General features: G+C 42.0%; 1 protein-coding gene across 1 annotated transcript in view; it reads left to right on the top strand.

Annotated features, from left to right (window-relative positions):
- The window catches only part of ADGB (androglobin), a 238,561-nt gene that overhangs the window by 193,056 nt on the left and 17,585 nt on the right, over positions 1 to 27,920 (top strand). Inside the window, exon 29 of the mRNA XM_077811784.1 lies at positions 8,348 to 8,459. Coding sequence (XP_077667910.1) covers positions 8,348 to 8,459 — 112 coding nt within the window. The remainder of the gene's footprint in view (positions 1 to 8,347; positions 8,460 to 27,920) is intronic.

The raw sequence follows: 27,920 nt of genomic DNA on the forward strand, positions 1-27,920 counted from the left end.
GCACACAGCACTGTTCCTTTAGAGAATGTAGTATGCACTCTTCTGTGATACACCAGGGTCTACACATGTGTTTTGGGTAGTTTGCATACTAAGGATTGCTAGCATGCAGCAGTCCATGTGCTGAGGAGAGTAGAAGAGCTGCTGCTATAGTGGCTGCTTAATGGGGATTGCAGGTGAAAAGGAGGAAGGCTTATACATCTATGCAAGTGGCTGAGTACAGACTTGTCCTAGGTGAGTGTTAGGTTTCCCAGAGAGGAACTGTTTTTTTCCTCTTAAGGATTTTTCTTCACTCAGGGTCCATTGGACTTCAGCAGATCTAGTTCTTAGATTCCAATTTAGGGCTCAAAGCTCCTCCCCTCACCCCACCAAAAAAGAAAGTTTTGCTGCTAAATTTTTGATGTTGCAGGATGACTTGTCAATTAAGCATTAATATCTCAAAACAAACGTACGTGGCCTTTACTGGTTAGACTAGAGAAGCACTTCTGACCAATTTCCTGAGCTCACTAGTCTAGAAACACCAAGAAAAACAGAAGTCAGAGCAGAGTCTATCAGAAGCTAAACTCCTAAAATTGAATTTTTAAAAAGCAGAGTGTGATATTTCCCACAGAACAAAATCCCAGTAAGTCCACTTATTATAATTATTAGTTACATTTTTACAACATGAAATCAAGAGTTCAATAGACAGTTCCTAAAGTTTTGTATTTTCCAAGGATCCCAGATACCAAGCATGCAATCATTAGGAGTACTTCACTGGAGTATTGCTCTTCTGCTGCCCTGGAATACAAGAAGGCCTGCCAGGAATTGTAAAATTAAGTTGAACTGTGGTCTGGAAAGCTAGATGGGTAGGATCACAAAGCCCTGTTATTGATGGTCCTTCATTATCTTTCTCTGAGAAAGCGGGACGATCAGCGAGTTATCTTAAGTGCCTATACACAAATGCAAGAAGCCTGGGAAACAAGCAGGGAGAACTGGAAGTCCTGGCACAGTCAAGGAATTACGATGTGAATTATAATTATGATTGGAATAACAGACACTTGATGGGATAATTGACATGACTGCAGTACTCTCATGGATAGATATAAACTGTTCAGGAAGGACAGGCAGGGCAGAAAAGGTGGGGGAGTTGCATTGTATGTAAGAGAGCAACATCGCTGCTCAGAGCTCCAGTATGAAACTGCAGAAAAACTGAGGGTCTCTGGATTAAGTTTAGAAGTGTGAGCAACAAGGGTGATGTCGTGGAGGGAGTCTGCTATAGACCACCAGACCAGGTGAATGAGGTGGACAAGGCTTTCTTTCGCAACTAACGAAACTAACGTTACTAGATCTCAGGCCCCGGTTCTCATGGGAGACTTCAATCACCCTGATATCTGCTGGGAGTGCAGTACAGTGGTGCACAGACAATCCAAGAAGTTTTTGGAAAGGGTAGGGGACAATTTCCAGGTGCAAGTGCTGGAGGAACCAACTAGGGGCAAAGCGCTTCTTGACCTGCTGCTCACAAACCAGGAAGAATTAGTAGGGGAAGCAAAAGTGGATGGGAACCTGAGAGGCAGTGACCATGAGATGATCAAGTTCAGGATCCTGACACAAGGAAGAAAGGAGAGCAGCAGAATACAGAAAAGCAGACTTTGACTCCCTCAGGGAACTGATGGGCAGGATCCCCTAGGAGAATAACACAAGGGGGAAAGGAGTCCAGGAAAGCTGGCTGTATTTTAAAGAATCCTTATTGAGGTTACAGGAACAAACCATCCCGATGTGTAGAAAGAATAGTAAATATGACAGGCAACCAGCTTGGCTTAACAGTGAAATCCTTGCTGATCTTAAACACAAAAAAGAAGCTTACAAGAAGTGGAAGATTGGACAAATGACCAGGGAGGAGTATAAAAATATTGCTCAGGCATGCAGGAGTGAAATCAGAAAGGCCAAATCACACTTGGAGTTGCAGCTAGCAAGAGATGTTAAGAGTAACAAGAAGGGTTTCTTCAGGTATGTTAGCAACAAGAAGAAAGTCAAGGAAAGTATGGACCCCTTACTGAATGAGGGAGGCAACCTGGTGACAGAGGATGTGGAAAAAGCTAATGTATTCAATCCTTTTTTTGCCTCTGTCTTCACGCACAAGTCCACGGGGCTGGATGCGCTGCATCCGAGAATGCAAAAGGAGTTGGCGGATGTGATTGCAGAGTCATTGGCCATTTTCTTTGAAAACTCATGGCGATCGGAGGAGGTCCCGGACAACTGGAAAAAGGCTAATGTAGTGCCCATCTTTAAAAAAGGGAAGAAGGAGGACCTGGGGAACTACAGGCTAGTCAGCCTCACCTCAGTCCCTGGAAAAATCGTGGAGCAGATCCTCAAGGAATCAATTCTGAAGCACTTAGAGGAGAGGACAGTGATCAGGAAAAGTCAGCATGGATTCACCAAGGCCAAGTCATGCCTGACTAATCTAACTGCCTTCTACGACAAGATAACTGTCTATGTGGATGAGGGGAAAGCAGTGGACATGTTATTCCTTGACTTTAGCAAAGCTTTTGATACGGTCTCCCACAGTATTCTTGCCAGCAAGTTAAAGAAGTATGGGCTGGATGAATGGACTAGAAGGTGGATAGTAAGCTGGCTAGATTGTCGGGCTCAACGGGTAGTGATCAATGGCTCCATGTCTAGTTGGCAGCGGGTATCAAGTGGAGTGCCCAAAGGGTCGGTCCTGGGGCCAGTTTTGTTCAATATCTTCATTAATGATCTGGAGGATGGCGTGGACTACACCCTCAGCAAGTTTGCAGATGACACCAAACTGGGAGGAGAGGTAGATACGCTGGAGGGTAGGGATAGGATACAGAGGGACCTAGACAAATTAGAGGATTGGGCCAAAAGAAATCTGATGAGGTTCAACAAAGACAAGTGCAGAGTCCTGCACTTAGGATGGAAGAATCCCATGCACCACTACAGACTAGGGACCGAGTGGCTAGGCAGCCGTTCTGCAGAAAAGGACCTAGGGATGACAGTGGACGAGAAGCTGGATATGAGTCAACAGTGTGCCCTTGTTGCCAAGAAGGCCAATGGCATTTTGGGCTGTATAAGTAGGGGCATTGCCAGCAGATCAAGGGACGTGATCGTTCCCCTCTATTCAATGTTGGTGAGGCCTCATCTGGAGTACTGCGTCCAGTTTTGGGCCCCACACTACAAGAAGGATGTGGAAAAATTGGAAAGAGTCCAGCAGAGGGCAACAAAAATGATTAGGGGACTGGAACACATGACTTATGAGGAGAGGCTGAGGGAACTGTGATTGTTTAGTCTGCAGAAGAGAAGAATGAGGGGGGATTTGATAGCTGCTTTCAAAAGGGGGTTCCAAAGAGGATGGATCTAGACTGTTCTCAGTGGTAGCAGATGACAGAACGAGGAGTAAAAGGGGGATGTTTAGGTTGGATATTAGGAAAAACTTTTTCACTAGGAGCGTGGTGAAGCACTGGAATGCGTTACCTAGGGAGGTGGTGGAATCTCCTTCCTTTGAGGTTTTTAAGGTCAGGCTTGACAAAGCCCTGGCAGGGATGATTTAGTTGGGGATTGGTCCTGCTTTGAGCAGGGGGTTGGACTAGATGACCTCCTGAGGTCCCTGCCAACCCTGATATTCTATGATTCAAGACTTTCTGGGGTAGTGGGGAAATGAAAATAGATACAGAAATTGGGAGCACACTCAGGGACTCCGAATATTTCTTCCAATTGTATGGAAACTTTGATGAATTCCTGAGAGCATTCAAGACTGAAAGTATTTCTATGTACGAGCTTAGTGAGGCTCCTGTAACCCAGCTATTCTTTAACACCCAAAAGAAGTTTCCCATCCTATCTTGGAGTGATCTGTTTCCAGAATTCTAGAGTGTGCAAATTTAGAAAAGTATGGGGTTCTAATAACATTAAGTTCTTTCTCTTCTACTTTATTATTATTTATTTATTTATTTATTTATTTATTTATTAACACTTAGCTCTTATATAGTGTTTGTCATCAGTAAATCCCAAATCACTAATTCCAGCCAAGCAGAATGTCAGAGATGAACTCTTGCTTCTTGTTTGCCAGATTTTTAGTCTTTCTTGCATCCAACAAACACCTCTAGATGTTCCTGTAGTATAGCCTGGGTAAGGAAGGGGGCAAAGCCACTTCCTCTGAGAAATGTGTTCATGTTCTCTGGCAGAGATAACAGATATTTTCTGGCACATATTTATTATGGATTCCATCTTGAAGCAGGGAATAGAAAGGGATTAAAATATTTTCTATACTTTGCTGAAAAACCCAGTGTCTATTACAGATGTACCTAGCCCAAGATACAGTCTTAGGAAGTCTTCTGACTCTGTTACAATCAAAAATATTTTCTAGGTATATAAGCATTTTCATTCCCAAAGACTTTCTGAGATAAACTACTGTCTCATAAGAATGGCCATCCTGGGTCAGACCAATGGTCCATCTAGCCCAGTATCCTGTCTTCCAACAGCGGCCAATGGCAGGTACTTCAGAGGGAATGAACAGAACAGGTAATCATTGAGTGATCCATCCCCTGTTATCCACTCCCAGCTTCTGGCAGTCAGAGGCTAGAGACATCCAGAGCATGGGGTTACATCCCTGACCATGTTGGCTAATAGCCATTGATGGACCTATCCTCCATGAACTTATCTAATTCTTTTTTTAACCCCATTATAGTTTTGGCCTTCACAACATCCCCTGGCAATGAGTTCCACAGGTTGACTGTGCATTATGAGAAGTACTTCCTTGAGTTTGTTTTAAACCTGCTGCCTATTAATTTCGCAGGGTTACCCCTGGTTCTTGTGTTATGTGAAGGAATAAATAACACTTCCTTATTCACTTTCTCCACACCATTCATGATTCTATAGACCTGTAGGATATCCCCTATTAGTAGTCTCTTTTCCAAACTCAAGTCCCAACCTTTTTTCTCTCTCCTCATTTGGAATCTATTCCATACCCTTAATCATTTTTGTTGCCCTTTTCTGTACTTTTTCCAATTCCAATATATCTTTTTTGAGATGGGGTGACCAGAACTTCACACAGAATTCAAGCTGTGGGTGTACCATGGATTTATATAGTGGCATTATGATAATTATCTGTCTTCTTAGATATCCCTTTCCTAATGGTTCGTAATATTGTTAGCTTTATTAACTGCTGCTGTACATTGAGAGGATATTTTCAGAGAACTATCCACAATGACTCCAAGATCTTTCTTGAGTGGTAACAGCTAATTTAGATCCCGTCATTTTTTATGTAAACTTGGGATTATGTTTTCCAATGTACATTACTTGAAATTCAATGTTGATAAATGCAATCTGCCATTTGGTGTCCCAGTCACCCAGTTTTGTGAGATCCCTTTGTAACTCTTCTCAGTCTGCTTTGGACTTAACTATCTTGAGAAATTTTGTATTGTCTGCAAATTTTGCCACCTCACTGTTTCCCCCTTTTTCCAGATCATTTATGAATATGTTGAACAGCACTGGTCCCAGTACATATTCCTGATGAACACCACTGTTCTTTCCATTCTGAAAACTGACCATTTATTGCTACCCTTTGTTTCCTGTCTTTTAAACAGTTACTGATCCATGAGAAGATGTCCCCTCTTATCTCATGACTGGTTATTTTACTTAAGACCCTTTAGGGAGGGACCTTGTCTAAGGCTTTCTGAAAGTCTAAGTGCATGCTATCCAGTAGATTACCCTTGTCCACATGTTTGTTGCCCCCTCAAAGAATTCTAATAGATTGGTAAGGCATGATTTCCCTTTAGAAAAGCCATGTTGACTCCCCCACAACAAATTGTGTTCATCTATGAGTCTGATAATTCTGTTCTTTACTATAGTTTCAATCAGTTTGCCTGGCACTGAAGTTAGGCTCACTGGCCTGTAATTGGCAGGATCGCCTCTGGAGCCTTTTAAAAAAAATCAGCATCACATTAGCTATCCTCCAGTCATCTGGTACAGAAGCTACTTTAAATGATAGATTACATACCAGAGTTAGTAGTTCTGCAATTTCATATTTGAGTTCCTTCAGACCTCTTGGGTTAATACCATCTGGTCCTGGTGACTTATTACTGTTTAATTTATCATTTTTTCCAAAACTTCCTCTATTGACACTTCAATCTGGAACATTTCCTCAGATCTGTCATCTAAAAAGAATGGCTCAGGTGAGGGAATCTCCCTCACATCCTCTGTAGTGAAGACCGATGCAAAGAATTCATTTAACTTCTTCAAAATGGCCTTATCTTCCTTGAGTGCTCCTTTAGCATGTCGATCATCCAATGGTCCCTATGATTGTTGGCAGACTTCCTGCTTCTAATGTATTTACAAAACTTCTTGCTGACAATTTTTGAGTCTTTGGCTAGTTACTCTTCAAATTCTTTTTTGGCCTGCCTAATTAGAATTATGCTAAACAGCCTTGAAGCAATATACAGTTTGAAAAGCTTTACTTGTCATTGGCATGACACTCACTCATTTCCAAGTAAACTGCAAGAATGTTTTATAGATTTGATGTTTGGGAATACTTTAAAAAACTTTTCATATATCTGTACTTGCAAGGTAATCTTCCTTGTTGGCGGTTGTTGTCTTTGCTATCTTCCAAAGTGTCTATGGAAAACAGCTGAAACTTCACAAACAGCCGAAGGGTTTATGATTAAATTCAGAATGATAACCATGGCAACCCTCCACTAGAGCCAGTGAGTATCTCTGCATCTCTGCATAAATATTTGTTTGGGAATCCCCTTGACACTAAATTCAATTATATTAGTCCACTTTTCAGTAGCTTGCTGTGTGGCACCAGAGTCACCAATAGCTCCCCATTCAGTGAGGCAGACTGCTTCTCAGGTGTGACAACTTGGAAAGCTAGGGCGTGAGAAGTCCTTATGTCCATCCATGCTCCTAGTGTTTCTCTAATGTCTTCATACCACAGCACAAAATTTCCCAAGCAGAGTAATGTGTGTCCAGGAAACCAATGAAAAAACAGGGTCCCTATTCTGCCACCCATCCCAGCTTCTAAATGGTAAGAAGTCCTCCAGAGCCAGGCCCTCGGAAAGATTATTTACTATGTTGTTTGTATTTATTTATATTACAATAGTGTTCAAAGTGTGCTAGATGAAGTACAGATATGTAGGAAGACAAGGAAGAATTTACAATCTAGAAAAAGAAAGACATCCCAAGATAGAGTCGGGGTCAAATGAAATGCAGGCACTTCATCTGTTCCATGTAAAATTTTGTAAGACATTTGGAGTCGACATGTGATACTTCTGGAGAGAGACTTCTTATAAGTTCATGTTCCATTATGCAGCACATGAAAAAAAATTGCCCATTATTCGAGGCAAGAATTTTTTAGGAGGGAGATCAAAACTTATGGTACGAAGGATCCCTTGGCCTTCACCTGACATCATTTACATATTTGTAGGAAAATAATGTGGACATATTCCTGCTGCCAAACAGTGCTTTTTTTTCTGTATCCAATTGCTCTCCTGTTAGCTAAATGTGATTTTTTTTTTTTTTGTTCTTAAGACTGGGGTTTAATTTCAATAAAATGTTAACTTTACAGGTAGATGAATCATGCCTACTTTCAGTTGTTTCTTTACCACAGAGATAACATTAGTAGTTGAAGAGAATAAGAGATACTCTTAGAATAATTTACTATTCATTGTAAATAATGAAGAGTTCAGCATTCTAGTCACATATCTCTATTGAAAAGATAATCATATGTCCTCGTCTATGTAATAATCATGAGGTTCATTAAATAACAAACCAGTGAATGAGAAAGGAATAAAACTTTAATAAAACAAACTGGAGAGTTACTGTGGTGTACTGCTGCACACAGCCATGTGATGTTCCCAATCTGCGCCTCCAGGGCACATCTCCAAATTCCTATGTTCATAATACTGTACGTTATGAGGGAGCATCTCTAAACGATAATCTTCTACAAACATAACTCTACAGTCTGAGCATTCAAAACTCAGGGAGCTGTTGAGGGTTTATGGTTTTATAGAAGAAAAGAAGTCTTTGTGCACCATATGCTCAGGAAAATGTTACATTAAAACCTTAAAGGAGTGTAGTTACTTATTCTATAGCTCAACTTAGTTTCACTTTGATAGTGAGTGTGCAGTTCTAGAAGGAAATTACAACAGTGTAGTTTGGCATTAGTACTGAGACTTCTTTTGAGATTCTTGTGAATAATGTGACATGTATAAGTTTGTGAACTAATCTATGGCTTCTCTTGCCGTAGTTAGGCAGCCTGTGTTCAATGTCTAACAGTTTACTGAAATACTTTGGGATGCTCACTGTGGATGCATATTAATGTCATCAGCTGATTAATATATTGCCTTTGGCTTCACAGACTCACAAGTACACTATACAAGCACTGGTGTTGTATAACAGTTGGCCACTTACCGAGAGTCAGTTGGCATTTGTTCAGGCACTGAAAGAAATGGAGAAAAATGAAATCAAAGGTATGTCACTTTAAACACACCTGCTAGAGTGTGCAGTATGGTCCGTTTTTTAAAGATGTTGTATTGGTATATCACTTATTTCTGTTCAGTAAATACATAGGATATTTCCATAACTTGTATTATTATCTTTTGGTAATAACATTACACTTTTGTCAATTTGTCAAACTGCGGCCAGTGGGAGCCGCGATCGGCCGAACCTGCGGATGCGGTAGGTAAACAAACCAGTCCAGCCCACCAGGGGCTTTCCCTGAACAAACAGCGCACCGGCTTTGAGAACCACTGCTATAGATTCATCCCCAGAATGCCTAACTGCAGACACCATGCCAGAATGCATAATTCAGACTATTTGTGAATAAAACAAATGAATTAATCCAAAAGGGTAAAGTTAAATTTCTTCAGTCTTTAAAAATTCATCACTCACTGTGACCTTACTACCAAGCAAGAAACTGAAAATGGTTCTTGCAATTTGTTTCTTCAGAATGACTGCTTTTGTTTAGTTAGTTTTTTGGTGACATCTTATAGCAATAAAGCTTAGAAGCCATGGTGATATGTGTACTATTTCTTTAACTCTGTAACAGCAAGCCAGGCAGGGCAAGGACTGGGAAGGGTCCTGGGGGAAGCTCTATAGCGCAGCAGAGAGAGACAAAGTAGCTTTAGAGATAATACTATTCCCCATATTCTAATAAAGTTTCTTGTTCAATATTAGAACAAAGTGACTCTTTCTATCATTGTCACAGGTCAGAAGTAATTAGTACTCTCAATAAATGGCTTTGAAGTCAAGTAAATTTCTTATCTTTGCTTCCTCTTTTACCTGACCTGAAAGCCTTATGTATACTTCATGTATATGCATATTCTTTGAGTGATTGCACATGTGCATTCCACTCTAGGTGTGTGCATGCCCCAAGCATAGTCGCTGGAAATTTTTCCCTCAGTGGTACCGTCAGGGTTGCTTGAATGCCCTCTCCTGCTGCATGCCTATAGCGCCAGTATAAAGCACCCTGTGCTCCCTCAGTTCTTTTATATCTCCCCTGATGGTTGCTGGAACTGCTATCCTTGCTTTGGCTGGCTCTCTCAGATGTCTTCTCTTTTATATATTTTTACATAGTTAGCTAGTTGTAAATAGTTTTTGTCAATTTTAGTGTAAGTTGGTAACTTACTGAGTTAGCGATGTTTTTGTCTGTTACCTGGTGCCAAGGCATTCCTTGGTCATCGGGCTTCAAGCCCTGCGCCTCCTGCAACAAGGCTATGCCCCTGAGTGACCTGCTTTCAAGCTGCTGCAAGTGCCTGGGTCCTGGGAGAAGCTCACATGGAGGACCGCTGCCAGATCTGCACAGACTTTAAGCCCTGCATGAGGAAGGACCAGGCTAAGTTTTTGCTCATGGAGGCAGCACTGAGACCTCCATCTGAGCCAGGCCAGTCTGACTGGGCATAGAGTGGGGCCCAGCGTCAGTAAGGAGCCTACTGGAGTCCCGGCACCATTCACCATCTCTAGTGCCCAAGAAAAGGCACAAAAAACTGTTGGCTGTCAATCCCCGCACCGAAGACAGCCAGGCATGGAGATCACAGTAGAGCGTGACCTAAGTCAGGGTACTCCTCTGTCTCAGTACCACAGAAGTCGGCACCATTAACTCTGTCACCTACACAGACACCGTGCAAGACTTGGCAGTGTCAGTGCTGGCAGTCAGGAAGGAACCTGTTGGTTCTGATCATTGTTCGGTACCAGGCCCTTCAGTATTGTCAAAGGGGAAACCTGCTATTCAGGTGTGATGGCTATGTCTGGCCATCCAGGGGGATCTAAGCAGGCCTTTTGATGGGACACTCGACAGCACCATACATGTCCCCACAACTCCAACATCGTTAACTCTCATGAAGACCCATTACTCTCCTCAAAAGTGTCCAAGATGGTGTCCCCTTCCTGCTTCTCCACTTGGGCACCAATGATACTGCCAAGAATGACCTTGAGCGGATCACTGCGGACTATGTGGCTCTGGGAAGAAGGATAAAGGAGTTTGAGGCGCAAGTGGTGTTCTCGTCCATCCTCCCCGTGGAAGGAAAAGGCCTGGGCAGAGACCGTCGAATCATGGAAGTCAACGAATGGCTACGCAGGTGGTGTCGGAGAGAAGGCTTTGGATTCTTTGACCATGGGATGGTATTCCAAGAAGGAGGAGTGCTAGGCAGAGACGGGCTCCACCTAACGAAGAGAGGGAAGAGCATCTTCGGAAGCAGGCTGACTAACCTAGTGAGGAGGGCTTTTAACTAGGTTCACCGGGGGAAGGAGACCAAAGCCCTGAGGTAAGTGGGGAAGTGGGATACCAGGAGGAAGCACAAGCAGGAGCGCACGAGAGGTCAGGGGTCCTGCCTCATACTGAGAAAGAGGGACGATCAGCAAGTTGTCTCAAGTGCCTATACACAAATACAAGAAGCCTGGGAAACAAGCAGGGAGAACTGGAAGTCCTGGCACAGTCAAGGAATTACGATGTGATTGGAATAACAGAGACTTGGTGGGATAACTCACATGACTGGAGTACTCTCATGGATGGATATAAACTGTTCAGGAAGGACAGGCAGGGCAGAAAAGTGGGGGAGTTGAACTGTATGTAAGGGAGCAGCATGACTGCTCAGAGCTCAAGTATGAAACTGCAGAAAAACCTGAGTGTCTCTGGATTAAGTTTAGAAGAGTGAGCAACAAGGGTGATGTTGTGGAGGGAGTCTGCTATAGACCACCAGACCAGGGGGATGAGGTGGACGAGGCTTTCTTCCGGCAACTCACGGAAGTTACTAGATCTCAGGCCCTGGTTCTCATGGAAGACTTCGATCACCCTGATATCTGCTGGGAGAGCAATACGGCGGTGCACAGACAATCCAGGAAGTTTTTGGAAAGGGTAGGGGACAATTTCCAGGTGCAAGTGCTGGAGGAACCAACTAGGGGCAGAGCTCTTCTTGACCTGCTGCTCACAAACCAGGAAGAATTAGTAGGGGAAGCTAAAGTGGATGGGAACCTGAGAGGCAGTGACCATGAGATGGTCGAGTTCAGGATCCTGACACAAGGAAGAAAGGAGAGCAGCAGAATACGGACCCTGGACTTTAGAAAAGCAGACTTTGACTCCCTCAGGGAACTGATGGGCAGGATCCCCTGGGAGAATAACACAAGAGGGAAAGGAGTCCAGGAGAGCTGGCTGTATTTTAAAGAATCCTTATTGAGGTTACAGGAAAAAGCCATCCCGATGTGTAGAAAGAATAGTAAATATGGCAGGCGACCAGCTTAGCTTAACAGTGAAATCCTTGCTGATCTTAAACACAAAAAAGAAGCTTACAAGAAGTGGAAGATTGGACAAATGACCAGGGAAGAGTATAAAAATATTGCTCGGGGATGCAGGAGTGTAATCAGGAAGGCCAAATCCCACCTGGAGTTGCAGTTAGCAAGAGATGTTAAGAGTAACAAGAAGGGTTTCTTCAGGTATGTTAGCAACAAGAAGAAAGTCAAGGAAAGTGTGGGCCCTTACTGAATGAGGGAGGCAACCTAGTGACGGAGGACATGGAAAAAGCTAATGTACTCAATCCTTTTTTTGCCTCTGACTTCACGAACAAGGTCAGCTCCCAGACTACTGCACTGGGCAGCACAGCATGGGGAGGAGGTAACCAGCCCTCTGTGGAGAAAGAAGTGGTTCGGGACTATTTAGAAAAGCTGGACGAGCACAAGTCCATGGGGCCAGATGCGTTGCATCCGAGACTGCTAAAGGAGTTGGCAGATGTGATTGCAGAGACATTGGCCATTATCTTTGAAAACTCATGGCGATCCGGGGAAGTCCCGGACGACTGGAAAAAGGCTAATGTAGTGCCCATCTTTAAAAAAGGGAAGAAGGAGGATCCTGGGAACTACAGGCCAGTCAGCCTCACCTCAGTCGCTGGAAAAACCATAGAGCAGGTCCTCAAGGAATCAATTCTGAAGCACTTAGAGGAGAGGAAAGGGATCAGGAACAGTCAGCATGGATTCACCAAGTCGAAGTCATGCCTGACTAATCTAATTGCCTTCTATGACGAGATAACTGTCTATGTGGATGAGGGGAAAGCAGTGGACGTGTTGTTCCTTGACTTTAGCAAAGCTTTTGACATGGTCTCCCACAGTATTCTTGCCAGCAAGTTAAAGAAGTATGGGCTGGATGAATGGACTAGAAGGTGGATAGAAAGTTGGCTAGATTGTCGGGCTCAACGGGTAGTGATCAATGGCTCCATGTCTAGTTGGCAGCGGGTATCAAGTGGAGTGTCCCAAGGGTCGGTCCTGGGGCCAGTTTTGTTCAATATCTTCATAAATGATCTGGAGGATGGTGTAGATTGCACTCTCAGCAAATTTGCGGATGATACTAAACTGGGAGGAGTGGTAGATACGCTGGAGGGTAGGGATAGGATACAGAGGGACCTAGACAAATTAGAGGATTGGGCCAAAAGAAATCTGATGAGGTTCAACAAAGACAAGTGCAGAGTCCTGCACTTAGGACGGAAGAATCCCATGCACCGCTACAGACTAGGGACCGAATGGCTCGGCAGCATTTCTGCAGAAAAGGACCTAGGGGTTACAGTGGACGAGAAGCTGGATATGAGTCAACAATGTGCCCTTGTTGCCAAGAAGGCCAATGGCATTTTGGGATGTATATAGGGGCATTGCCAGCAGATCGAGGGACATGATCGTTCCCCTCTATTTGATATTGGTGAGGCTTCATCTGGAGTACTGTGTCCACTTTTGGGCCCCACACTACAAGAAGGATGTGGAAAAATTGGAAAGAGTCCAGCGGAGGGCAACAAAAATGATTAGGGGACTGGAACACATGACTTATGAGGAGAGGCTGAGGGAACTGGGATTGTTCAGTCTGCAGAAGATCAGAATGAGGGGGGATCTGATAGCTGCTTTCAACTACCTGAAAGGGGGTTCCAAAGAGGATGGATCTAGACTGTTCTCAGTGGTAGCTGATGACAGAACAAGGAGTAATGGTCTCAAGTTACAGTGGGGGAGATTTAGGTTGGATAGTAGGAAAAACTTTTTCACTAGGAGGGTGGTGAAACACTGGAATGCGTTACCTAGGGAGGTGGTGGAATCTCCTTCCTTAGATATTTTTAAAGTCAGGCTTGACAAAGCCCTAGCTGGGATGATTTAGTTGGGGATTGGTCCTGCTTTGAGCAGGGGGTTGGACTAGATGACCTCCTGAGGTCCCTTCCAACCCTGATATTCTATGATTCTATGTGACAGAATTTTAAAAGTATAACTAAGAGTAGGTGACCATATGTTCCGATTTTATTGGGACAGTCCCACTTTTTGGGTCTTTTTCTTATATAGGCTCCTATTACCTCCCCCACCCCCGTCCATATTTTTCACACTTGCTGCCTGGTCACCCTAACTAAGAGTAATGGATTAGATTCTTAGTCCTTCTAGTTTTTCTGCACTTAGGAGGCAGCACAAAGCAGCTGGATAGCTGCCCTCCAGGAGGATTCTCCAAAACAGAGGGGGAACCGTGTACTTCTCTGCATAAGGGACATGTCAAGTTTGAGGAGGATAGGCCAGTGCACATGACATTCTTCCTGACCCTCACCAGTGCAGTGGTCCATATGGACCAGTGACGGCTGACATAACTGAGAGCAGCCATTAGAACATTTTAAATTATAGTTTAGCGGTCATTTCAGCCCTTTACTGTCTATACACAAGGATCAGTTCATCCACTGCTGAAATGCTGCCACATCTGGAGTGAAACGTGGTTGCTGTTTAGCAGCCCATGGCACCCCTATGTAATAATTAAGACAGGAAGTGAAGGAGTGCCTGAATGCATGGATTGGTGCAGTTGGCTGTCAGTCATAGTCATTTGATAGCTTTCTGAACCAAGATATGCAATTCAAATCGCTTAGCACAGCAAGTGTCTCCTCTTGACATCTCCTCCTTTCTTAGTTTCAAAAACATCTCTATTTCTCAATCAACTACAGTACTAGTCCTTGTCAGTAAATCAGTATTTTGCTGGTAGAACCCAGTTGGAGCCTCAGCAACCCCCCCTCCCCACCACACATATTATTTCAGGAGTATTTAATGAAAGCTCACTCTGCCACTAGTCAATGCCCACTCTACCTGGCCCTTATATGGATATGCATTAGGGAGATGAGGGAATATGGAGGCTTACACCTCACAGTCTGCAAAAGGGCCAGGCAGAATTGCAGTCCTTGCACTCAAAGAGGGTGCAGGAACTACTCAGACACTAGTTTCCTGGAGGAGCATGGAAGCGTTGAAGAGTGAAAAGGAGAGGAAGCTGGGCAATGACTGTGTCAGTCTCCTCTAAACACCCTATACAGTTGGGCATGCAAGGGGGAGCAGGCTGAACTGCCTGATGGGGTTCAGTAGTATAACTGGGGGCTCTGGATGCAATTTGCCTCTCAGCGCTCCCCCTAGGACAGTACAGTTCCTCATCACCCCTTATTCCAGGCTGTGCCTAACATGCACAATCAGGTCCACAATGACCAAGCATAATTTAGTAATATACTTTTAAAAATTTCAGTTCTTCCATACACAATTACTTACTGTGGTAGAATCAGTCTGTAAAAGCCCCTGGATATGTTTCAGAAAGAGTATTAATTGTTTACTATTGAAAAGTGGTGAATCAATGACTTCATACTTTTGGTTACATTGACTAGCAAACTAAGAGGCTAGCTAGCTATTAGCTATGTCAGATAGATAGATGGATGGATGGATGCAGTGTATTTCTAAGAAAGCCCTAATGAAAATCAGTTATTTTGCCTTTTTTGGTAGCTTGCTGGCAAGAGCTTCTAAATAAATAAAGGCAGATTGGTACTTGTAAGTTGCATTATCTGTCTGTGTATGCATTTCCACTGCATCTCTCTGCATAATACAGTGACTAGGTGGTAATAAAATTAAGAAAGAGGCTCTGAGGTCAAACTCTGTGCCTCTTAGCTTGGTGCATTCAGTGTAAAATCAAATATTAGCCACATTTGTTCCAGGATCTGTACTGGTTTCTGCTGATGCAGAAGATGCTATTCTCTGGCAGTGGAGGAGCATTAGGGGTTCACAAACTCACCTTTTGCTATGCACCCACAAGTACCCAGCACAGACCCCAAAACAGACATCACTGGCCATGGATGGGAGGTCAGGAGATGAGGTAACTCAGCACATTGCTAGTGCAGCCTCTGGAGGACTTGTATGGAGCCACCAACAATGATCAAAGCTGCCTACCACTAGCAGAGACAGCAACCCAGGACACACGTTGATGCTGCTGCCACCAGCCCTCCTTTCAGCAAATCTTCCTTGAGGCGCAGTGGACCTGAACAATGCAGCGAGGTGTAGTTTCCATCTGCTTGTGCTAGCCAGGGTGATTCTGACTCACTGTACTTAGAAGCTGAATCAGGCTTAGATTTAACATTTCATATTATTGGGCCACACAAACCCTGTCACAATTTGCCATTAATGTCACTTTCTATCACTTTCAACCAAACCACATCTAGAACTAAAAATTTAAATTTAGAAAGATGGTTTAAAATATAAATAACATTTATTTGGTTGGTTAAATGTACGCATAGAGGAGTGAAGTTCATGGAGATCTCAGTCAGTGGGACTGGGTCAGACCATCTGTTAATAATAGTGACATCGGTAAATAAAGTACAAGGGTCAAGATGTTACTACAGAGTGGTTCCAGAATACCAAAAGTGACACACAGAAATTAATAATGGGGCTCAGCAGTCTTAACTTAATGGCTATAGAAAATTAATTTAGGCTTTCTGTTTACACTTTGAAATCCAACTGGGAATGAATCTGTTAAAGGAGACACCCCAAGGAAATATTTCTTGCAAGTGCATCTCATGTGTCTATATCTGGTTTTCATGTGTGTGAATGGAAGAATTTTTGAAATATTAAAAAGGAAAGGAGTACTTGTGGCACCTTAGAGGCTAACAAATTTATTTGAGCATAAGCTTTCGTGAGCTACAGCTCACTTCATCGGATGCATGAACTTCATCGGATGCGGAAACAAAAAAACTATATATATAATTAATTATCTATTTCCCACACTAGACCTTTTGTATGTTACTTCTCTGATTAGATTGTAAGTTCTTTAGGCAGGGACTGTGTTTTTGTATATGTTTGTACAGCACTTACCAAATCAGAGCACTGATCCTAATTTGGTCTCTAAGCACTACTGCAATGTAAATACTGAAAAATAAGAATTTATAGGTAAGAAAGATTTTATCCATTTGTTTGTAGGACAAGAATGGCTTTAGAATGTCTGCTACTCTAAATGAAGCTAAATCATAGAATCAAGTTAATTAGACAATGAAAGACATTTTAGGCCACCTATTCTATCCCCACTTCAGTGCAGAATTATTTTCTATTGTTTATTTTCTAACAGTTTGTCCAGTCTAGTTTTAAATGTTTTAAATGTCCCATTTCCCTTTGGAGATTATTCTCCAGCATAGATCTCTACCACCCTAAAGTTTCTTCTTTCTTCGTAGTGTTAACACATTTCATATATTTATAGACTGCTATCAAGATTCCCCCTTAATCATCTCTTAGCCAAGCTAAACATATATGCCTTTTAAAATATTTCTTTATAAATCAATCCCATTAGCCTCAAAATTATTTTTGTTTCTTTAATCTGATTTTTTTCCACATTATCCACATCTTTGTGCTCTGAAAAGGTTTATCATCCACAGTCACACCACTGCCCTGAAGTAAAGATTATCATTTCCATGCTTCATGTAATGCCTCTGCATATGCAACTCAGAACTGCAATGGTGTGTTTTGCTGCCATTTCCCCATGCAAACCCCCATCTATTTCGCTGTCCACTCTGACACCTAAGCCTCTTTAAGCATTACTTCTTTCCAATTTCTACTTCCTATTGGATAGCTCTGTTTCAGGTTATTTTCCCCCATATGTATGTATGTATGGGAATTCTAGGGTGCAATCCAGACCAGTGAGGGGCTGTGTCACCCCTGCCCTGCAACTTTGGATGCCTGACAGTGCTTTGCTGTTGTAGCTTCCAACTTGGGTTGCTCACAAACAACCTGCTAGCATGCAGGTCACACCATGAGTGTTTGTGCATAGCTACAGCCCTGGTCCAGCAGTTCTGACACCACCAGCCTATCAGCAAACACCAGACACGCTCTGGCTTTCACAGGCCTTGGCTTTCACATGAGGGGTGATGCCCGACACACTCCCAGTCCTGGATTTCCCACCAAAATCTGTGTTCTGCACTGTCCAGCCCTCCCCTGGACAGTCCAGATGTATTAGATCCACTGCCCCTCTAAGAGGTCAATATACAACAATTTGCCACTTTAAATGGAATTACCCACACAGTTCACAGCACTGCATTAGTTTTGTTCAAAGAATAAAACAAGTTTATTTAACTACAAAGAGGGAGATTTTAAGTGAGCACAACAAGTAATGAGGCATTAAAGTCAGAAATGGTTACAAGAAAAATAAAGATAGAATACTTTCTAAATGTAACAAATTAGACTTGGTTCAAGATGAAGTCCTTTACCACATGTTTCCAGTAACGTTAGGGACCAAATTCTCAGGCCAGGATCTGCTCTCAAAGTCCAATAGCTATTTCTTTTGTCTTTTTAGGTGAAAAGAGGGAAATGGATAGGACGAGAGAACTTGGGGTGTTTTTGCCCCTTACTTTTATAGTTCAGTCACCCTTTGAAGTCTATTTTCCTGAGAGTGACCCCTAGATAAAGTTCTTTCCAGCCCAGAGCAAGGAGATATGGCAGCATGTGGGGAGAGGAGTTATGCTGCTTTACTAAGATGCAGATCATCTTTGCCTTCTTTCTTCCCCCTGTCACTGCCTGAGGACTCTGTTTACAGCTTATATGCAAACACACATCCCTTTAAGACAGGTCTGCCTGACCCGTTCTACCGAACTGGGGCTATCTGAGTTTGTGAGGGCATTCCATTCATAATGGGCAAATGGAAGAAAACACAAAGCTGTTAGTGGGCAGAGCTTCCAGAGAGTGGGAGAGGATCTACTGAAAGAGATGCTGAAGGAATAGTCAGAGAAGCAGCAAGAGAATCAGGGGAGGACAGTAACAAACCTAAGGAAAGACTATATTAATAAGGAGGGAGTAACTGACAGTGACAAAGGCATTAGAAAGGTCAAGGAGGATGAAGAAGGAAAACTAGGCTCTGAGATGTAGTCAAGAAAGGGTAAAAAATGAACTTGGTGGAGACAGAAGATAAGCATTTGAACAAAGATAAAAGGGAAAGGGACAGTAGTTGAAAAGGGAGCTATTCCCATGTTTCTAATCTCTCTGGCTCCCTTTGGCAATTTGGTGTTGTCTGTGAATTTCATTAACATGCTGTTGATCCCCTCTTCCAGATCATCAGTGAAGTTGTCAAATAAAATCAGACAATATCAATCCCTGCAGTTTCCCACAAGGCTCTTCCCCCCACTGAATAAATTGTCATATGTCATGAGTGCTGAATTTCCACCAGTCAGTTTTCAATCCATGTGACAGAGAGAGGTTTTGTGAGATGCTTTACTGAAATATAAACATAATATATCTACTGCATTCTGATCGTCCACCAATTTGTTTGATATATACACACAATCAAATTTGTTTAGCAAGATTTGATCTTTATATATTCATGCTGTTTATCGCCCATTGCTATATTATCTTCTAGATGTTTCTTTTATTATTGGTTTCACTACAGTATTATATTGGGGACTGACATTGGATTTATCAGATGGTAATTAATAGCATCCCTCTTTTTGAAGATTATTATAACATTCACTTTTTTCAGTCTTCTTGTATCCTTCCTGTTTCTCCAGGACTATTCCAAAATAATTTTTAGTGGTTCAATACAGTTTTTAAGCAATTGTGTTAGTATTTGAGGACGTAAATCATTTAGACTAGCTGATTTGTATATATTCAGATTTTCTAACTTTTCCCTTAGCCATTCTTTACCAATAATTAATTACATTTTTAACATGGACTGGTTTATTCCCTAGTTGATTGAATTTATTTTCTTTATTTCTCTTTTAAAGACATATTTTTAAAAGGAGATTTAAAATCCATCACTAAATATTAAAAAAACAATTTTTCTATATAGGGCCTGATCTCGCACCATTGAAGTTAATGGGAGTGGTGTCATTGACTTCACTGAGAGCAGGAGTGAGCCCAGGAGGAAGAAATAAGGGAGACTTTAGGAGGGATTTTTATTAACAAAGGGCCTGCTGTCAAACTTCTATTAACAAAGGGCTTCCTCACAAAGTAGTGCTTGCCACATTGGGCTCAATACAAACATTTTAATCTGCTGAGTGATACAGAGTATCCTTCTATGGGAATTCATTTTAAGGGCTAAAAGAGATTACTCTGTCCCCTAATACTATCTGTCTTCCAAGATAACCCAGTTGCATTGCACTTAAAACTCACAGGACATATCTGAAAATAAGGTATTATTTTAAAGTACTGCAAAATTAAATCAATACTAATATTTAGTATATGAACCAATGTTACTACTAATAGTAATATATTATCTGGACAGTTTTGTATAGATGGTATGAAAATACTTAAAATACAGTAAGCCTATTTAGAACAAAATGACACTGAATATTCTAAACCTCCTTCTGAACGTGAACCCATTATTAAAGCAGTTTGGAAACTTGGCTCTACCATCCTGGACTCCCGTGTGGTGTAACAAATTATGTCAATTTTCAGAGAGATGGATAGTGCCAGGAGGAGTCATAACAAAAAATTTAAAGTGAACATTGATTTTCAAACACAATTCATAGATACAACAATATTGATATATAACAAAAAAGGACTCTCTCACCATGGGAATTTTAAGAAAGCTGCATTGAGCAAGATGGAAAATTCCTGTAACAAACCTTCATGGTTTCTGTTGGGTACTTTTTAATATAAGACAACAGTGCCATCTGCAGTAGATTTTTATACTGGAATTAACTTGTCAGGACAAGAACATGTTGTTCTTTGTTCTTCTTTTAAATTAACATTTGCATTTGTCTGCGGTTTTTATTTTTTTTAAATAATTCACCTTTTAGATGAAGACCAGTAGTTCTCATGTGGTCTATAAATTATTGTTTCATGAATGTTTAGGTGAAAGTCCATTCTTTGCACACAGTTGTCATTTGTGTTTTGTAAAGTGCTACATATATCCCTAGTACTACTGTAGATAAATAGTTAATAATAATAATAATAATAGTATCCAAGAGATGCCCCTGAGCTACCAAACGTTAATCTGCATTACAACTCCCTCAACATTCAGAGGTGTTTGGATTCAGGGTTCAGCCCAAGATCTATTTAAGATAGGTGGATGCTAGTACCAGATTTTGAATCTGAATCCAGGTTGCAGGTGAAAACCAACATCTTGCCCAAAATTTTAAATTCCATTGATTAATTTTTGCTGTTTTTTCTTTTCTTTCTTAAAATTCCTTAGAGCTGATGTTTGGCAGTATTTTTTTTTTTTTTTTTGTGATGAGGACTGGGGGAAAATAAAAAATACTATCTCAGCCATAATAATAGGTTGGTTCTTATACATGCTATATTGGGAAATGTCTGTATTGTACTGGAGATATTGCTATATATTACGTAAACAAAACTACATTAAAAGAAGGTTATTTAGATTGCAAAGTCAAGTAGTTGAAAGTTAGGAAATACCAAATTTTTGATTGTCTGTGCAACCTTTAATTCTGCTCCCAATGTGTCCATCTTGTGCACTGAATGAGGCTGAGATCCTGTGGAAAAAACAGTTGGTGATCATGTAATTATAGACTGGATTATAATTCATAGCATGAGGAGGGCAATTTTTGAAAGTCAGCCCTTTGAAATCAAAAACCCTAGTTGCAGATTTATTTTTGTTAATTCTTCCATTCAGTTTGAACTGAATTAGCTCATGATCTCTTGAACCAAGATTGTCCCCTACAACCATTTCTTCTATGAGGTCCTCACTACTCACCAAAACCAAATCTAAAATGGCATTCCCTCTAGTCGGTTCAGCAGCTACTTCATGAAGGAATCCATCAGCTATCGCATCTAGGAAAATCTGAGCCCTATTATTATTACTAGCACTCGTCCTCCAGTCTATATCTGGGAAGTTAAAGTCTCCTATGATCATGCAGTTTCCATTAGTATTTACTTCTTTAAAAACATTAAAGAGGGCTCTATCCATATCCAAATTAGATCCCGGTGGTCTATAGCACACCCCAAGCACTATCCCAGGGGAGGCTCTAGTAGTTTTCTTCCCCAGTGTAATTTTTACCCAGACGGACTCTGTCTTATCCATTCCATCGCTTCTTATTTCTTTACATTCTACCTCATCATTGATATACAATGCTACTCCACCACCTTTACCTTTATTTCTCTTTCCTAAACAGCACATACCCTTCAATACCTGTAGTCCAGTCATGACTACTATTCTACCATGTTTCTGTTATCCCTATAATATCTGGTTTCACTTCCTGCACCAGTAGCTCTAGTTCCTCCATTTTGTTACCTAGGCTCTTCGCATTGGTGTAAAAACATCTTAATTTTTGCTGTTTGGCCTCGCTCACGTTCTGTACCCTATTAGGCACGGTCATTCTACAGCCAGTATAACCTATTAGACTGGAATCCACACTGCCCTTCCTCCTTATATACATTCTCCTGCCCACGGCTGTATCCTTTCTTACTTCGTTTTCTTCCCTCTCAATGCTAAAATTCGGCGGGTAGATTACCTGGACATCTCCCAACCATCTCCCCCAAATTCCTAGTTTAAAGCTCTCTTAATCAGTTGTTCCAGCCTCTATCCTAGAAGTCTATTTCCTTCCCTACTCAGATGAAGTCCATCCCAAGAGAACTGTCCTCTGTCCATGAATACCTCCCAGTGGCCATACATCCCAAAGCCCTCCTTATAGCACCACTGCCTAAGCCATCTGTTGATAGTCATAATCTTGTCACACCTTTGTTGCCCTTCTCTAGGAACAGGCAGAATCCCACTAAAGATCACCTGAACCTCGATTTCCTTAAGTGTCTTTCCCAGCCTAGCATAGTCTCCCTTAATACTTTCCAGCGAGAATCTAGCCGTATCATTTGTTCCCACATGAAGGATAATTAGGGGATTCTTTCCTGCTCCCTTTAGGATCCTTTTCAACCTCAGGTCTACATCCCGTATCTTAGCACTAGGAAGACAGCACACCCTTCTATTCTCTGGATCAGCTCTGGTTACAGGCCTGTCTATTCTTCTCAGTAAAGAGTCCCCGATCACATAGTCCTGCCTTCTCCTGGTGACGGTGCTATTCTCCAGTCTATCCCCTGTTCCCTCTATCTGCAAGTTCTTTCCATTCCTATTCTCCCTTGTAATCCTCTTCAACCCATCCTGTATCCTCCTGGGGCTCATATTTGGTGTAGTCTCCATTGACTCTTCCCCTTTTCCTATAGGACTAGCCACTCTTCTCTTCTTCCTTGCTTCAGTGACTACCACCTTCAGTGACAGCCACCTTCAGTGACTACCTGCTGAGCCCCTTTTTCATTTTCCAACTCTGCAAACCTGTTCTTGAGCTCTATTTCTCCTTCACTAGCCCGTCTTTTCCTCTGTCTGGTTCTTTTAGTCACATGCTTCCACTGACCACTTTCCTCACCCAGTCTCCCCTCAGAATTCCTCAGTCCTGCTTCCATATGCAAGTCTGAGCTTTTCCCTTCAGATACCTCATGTCTTTGCTCCATAATCTGCTCGAACCCCTTTCTAAACTCAACCAGACTTTCCACCTGCATCTCCAAACCTCGGATCTTTTCCTCTATCAGATGGCATTTCATGCAGACAAAACTCTTACCAGGTACCCCCTCCAGGATCATGTACATACCACAGCTTCCACATCCAGTCATCTTCATTGTGTCTTCCACTACATGAGTCACTCCCACTGCTGCCTCTGTATCTGTCATAGCCTTCCCACCTAAATCCTGTTAATCTGGGAAACACAAACCACACCAAAACCCCACCACCCACAGCAAAAACAAACCCCAAACAAGTACCACAATACAAATTCCCACTGAAACTCCCCTGTTTACAGCTCTGTTTGCTAGCTCCTGTGCCATACAGCTGTGTGTTTGTCTCTGTCTGAGGGATTGGAGCAAATGTGGTTGTATCTTAGATTGACAGAGCCAGAAGGGTACCCGAAGTTTCTTTGACACCATAGCTGACCAGATTCTCTGGCCAGGACCCTTCACAGAGCTCAAAGTGCTCAGTTCCTTTGCCTCCTTATGGATTCCTTGCCCAAATGGATTTTTCTCTCTCCTTATCTTTCCAAAGTTCATTGACTCTGCTTCAAGAGGAAGGAAGTCTTCCCATGCAGTCTCCATCCCCCATCAAGATTAAGTGGTCAGCTTTCTCCACTTGCTGTCCTGATGGCTTTGTTTAGGTTGCATGTTATTGTGCTTTGCTTAGTCTTTGGTCACACCTTCCTTAGTTTACATCAGAGACATAGTCCATCAGGTGAAACCACATTCCTTTGTCTGAAACAGGTGGCTTAGGCACTGCTTACCAAATATATTTTAAGAACATACTTCCAGCACATATTGATAAAGTCCTTTCTGGATTTACTGTACATACATCACACAAGAATATTAATGATAAGTGAGTTATTAGTTTTCCAATTATAGATTACTTGCCATCTTTTGGGTATTTATCATGACAACAGTATGTCAACTGGCATTGGGGTGCTCTTAGGGTCACAGATTTGTGTGTGTGTGTGTTTAAGATAAAGGTAAAAAAATTGTATATGCAGCTGTAGCAGCCTCCACCCCTTATCATGAATCATCAGCATGGTCTCCTGAACCTGCAACACTGCAGCATAGTCTGCTACTATTTGAGCTGCCAGACTAACATAAACTGACTGTAGGAGAAGGCAGTTTTCCCAGAGTGGGAGGGAAGTGGATTGCTGGGTCCAGGCGCTGGGCTGAAGTCTGGTTAGGGGGAAGCCCTGCCTGGCCTGTCTCTCTCTCTCTCTCTCTCTTTCCTCTGCCCTTGGAGTTGGGGATCCTCCTGACTTGTTTGTTGCCCCAGAGGAGGGATTGTCCACTGAGGCCATGAGGTGAGTCTGTGGGAGGGGAATGTGGGGAGCCTAGTCCATATATCTCTCCCAGCCTAGGAGGTGGGGAAATTTCCTGCCTGACATGGTGTTCTTTGGTATAAATGGGCCACTGGGGCCATGCACTGGGTTTAGAGGTTTACAGTGGGTAGAGAACCAAGCCCAGCTGTCTTCCCACTCCTCTCTGACAGCTGCTCTGTGGCAGTTCTCTGATGCCCCAGTCTGCTATGGTGGTAGCATGAGCTCAGCCTTGGAATGTTCATTGATTTTTGACAAGCTTCCAGAAATTTCCTGACGAACACAAGTGAGAGAAAGGAAACGGCAATTTTAATACTTTCATTCTCAGCCAAATTTGAATAGGATTTCATGGGACAAAGAAAAGGCACTGCCATAGCCCAGAGGGGTTACACCTCCCAGATTTAACAGGCCTGCTGCAGACAACGGGCATGTGAAAGCTGTTCAAAGACAAGGTCACAAGAAACCTTTATATTCTGCCTAAAGATACGGGGGAGTCTCCATCACTGGAAATCTTTTAATCAGGACTGGATGTCTTTCCAAAAGAGATGCTCTAACTCAACCAGAGCTAATGGGCTTGTTGCAGGAATCACTTAGTGAAATTCTATGGCCTGTGAAACAGGAGGTCAGACTGGATGATCTAATAGACCTTTCTAGCCTTGGCATTTATGAAATGGAAATTGTTATGCAATGTAAATATCGTACTTTCTACCAGATTCCTCTATTCTCTTTTAATTAGTGGCTGTCAGTTATCAGTATCTGTTGCATCCAAGCTGCAGGGTTATAAAATGACCATGTTATGTCATTTAGTTTCCTATGATTGCCACAGGATCAGTGAGCTGGAGCCCACTTGTGTCCTTGTTGCTTTCCTCCATCGTGTCTCCCTCTTTTTTCCTATCCCATTAGGTTCCAGTTCAGCAAGGCACTTAAGCACCTGTTTAATTTTAACCATGTAAGTAGTAAGACTGGTGACTTGCTTAAAATTAGGCAGGTATTTAAGCACCTCACTGACTCAGGGTCTTAAGGGACCAGTTGTTGTACCCAGTGCAAGACCAGAACTACAACTCAGCCAGGTTCTGAGCCATTCCTGCAGCCTTTGGATCACTCTGGAGCACAACATAACAGAATCCCAGCCACACCCTGTTTAACCTTTACACCAAGAGTTTGGGGGGCAGGAATTGATGTAGACCTGCTTATGCCAGCCCTGTGCCACCCGGGATTCCTTCTCACAGGGTGTTACTTGGACCAGATTTACAGCTTCTTTCCACCCCTGGAACAATGCAAAGGGACTGTAAGCTGAGCCAAGAATCTGGCTCATAGTGTTCAGTGTTCATTTTTAGTAAGGTAGAGGTGCTTATTTAAAAACATGAGAAATTCATGTATTAGGTTCTACAAAGCATCCCCAGTAGCGATCTCTCGGCTGCCCATCACTGACGTCAACAAACTAAAATTCAGAACCCTTCAAGGTCTTTAAAGAAGTCAGCAAAAACTTGCAGCATCCCAAAACGCAGAAGACTGTATCAAGCATCATTTAGCTAATGGCACTGCCTGTCTCTAATGTATTCAGATAAATACAAACTTTGTATATATAAATATTTTATCTTTAAACGTTAATAATTCACAGAATAGTGCACATGCCCCAGCTTGATTTATTGTGGTAATATGCTATGGTAATAGGATATTAAATATAAGGTCATTAATGTAATGATATTGTAACTTCAAGTTATATCATCAATATTTATTTCATACTAGCATTTCCTCTAGAGTTTTTATTATTTTCAATATTTACAGTGATTGCTTTAATTTTTGCTTTCATTTGTTAATATGTGCTTCCGCGATTTTGAGTCAATTTAAGCTTAGCACTTCAGTGCCATCATATATTATTTAAATCTAGTATGAGAAGACATTTTTCTACATAATAAAAATAATATTTCAGACTGTATGCATTTCTCTGTTGTTTACTTATCTTTTTATAGTCCCATATAACCCAAAGAAGGAGACTGCTCCAGTCTTTCCACTGGCTTCAGTGAGCTTTGGATTTGACCCCATGGCAGGATGGCTTGCACTCAGTTGAAGGGGTGTAGGAGCACAGTTATGGCACTGCATTTGGCACTAAGGGCTTGTTTACATGTGGGATAATGCGCACACTATAAAGGGTGTGATTTCCAAAGTGCACTAAAGTGTTGAGCATTACTTAGTCGGTGTAGACCCTGCTGGTGCACACTGGGGAACCTTTAGTGAGCACCAGCAGGGTCTACACTGACCAATTGATGAGCAACATGTTAGTGCTCTTTAGGAATCACACCCCTGTAGTGTGCATACGCTACTGTGTAGAAAATCCCTAAGAAAGGGGGCTTTGTAACAAAAAGATTTCAAGAAATATTGATTGACAGGCTATAAAATTGTTACATTTTTCTTTACACTCTACCAATCCCCATTTCCCAAATAGGATTAACTATCTACCTTTTGTAATCAAATCTACAATGTTCAACATAATCTTTCTGTATATTTCAAGGCATATGAATTGGTGATAAGACTCAGATTTCAAACTCAAAATTTTTTAGTTCTCTGAGACAGTTTGAGATCTAGCTCATTGTTCAGTTCAACACATAAATTGTGTGTGCTATTTTGAGTTTCTGTATTTTTCCTTTTTAAAAACAAGAATGTTAAATGCAAAAACATCTGCTAATGCACACATAGCTAAGGGAAGATACCTCAGGAAGTTCAGTTCTGATTTTCTCAGCATCATTTACTCTGACACACTGCCACATACACAATATTATGGTGCATACAGTAATACAAAATATGTTGGGATTGTCATCAGAGCCATAACTTTGAATTTCCTGATTTTAGTGTATATGAAATTCTTTAAAATGTTTCTTAATCATTGCAATATTTTGCTTTTCCTCTCTCCTGTATTTCCCATTTCACTCTCCATGCTTGTGGGCAATAAGAAGTGTAGCTTTACCCCACCCCACTCACCGTTTACCCCACCCCACTTTACCCCACCCCACCGCTGCTGCATCAGGTGATATATGCTGCACCAAGTATTGGGCTCGCATAGGTGACATTCGTCTTGGAATGTGGTGGGGAACCAAGAGGGAGATTGTGGTTTTCTGAGTCATAGTTTGATTTCTGGGCTGCTCCTGGGTCAGTGAAACAATGCGCAGCCCTGCACACAGGGTTCATGGCAACACCACAGTTGAGCCCTAAGTAAGGTACTATTTAAGACAAATAAGGATATCAGAATCTGGCCCTTTCTAAGCCAAGTATTAAAGTTTTTCTTGCCCTAAGTTTATTTTTCTCCTTTTTCTGCCATATAATGCTAACTCAGTGCTTAATATCACAAAATCATTAACTGGTTTCTCTCTTTCTTTCTGC

This window comes from Eretmochelys imbricata, chromosome 3 (assembly GCF_965152235.1).
Source record: "Eretmochelys imbricata isolate rEreImb1 chromosome 3, rEreImb1.hap1, whole genome shotgun sequence".
Lineage (NCBI taxonomy): Eukaryota > Metazoa > Chordata > Testudines > Cheloniidae > Eretmochelys > Eretmochelys imbricata.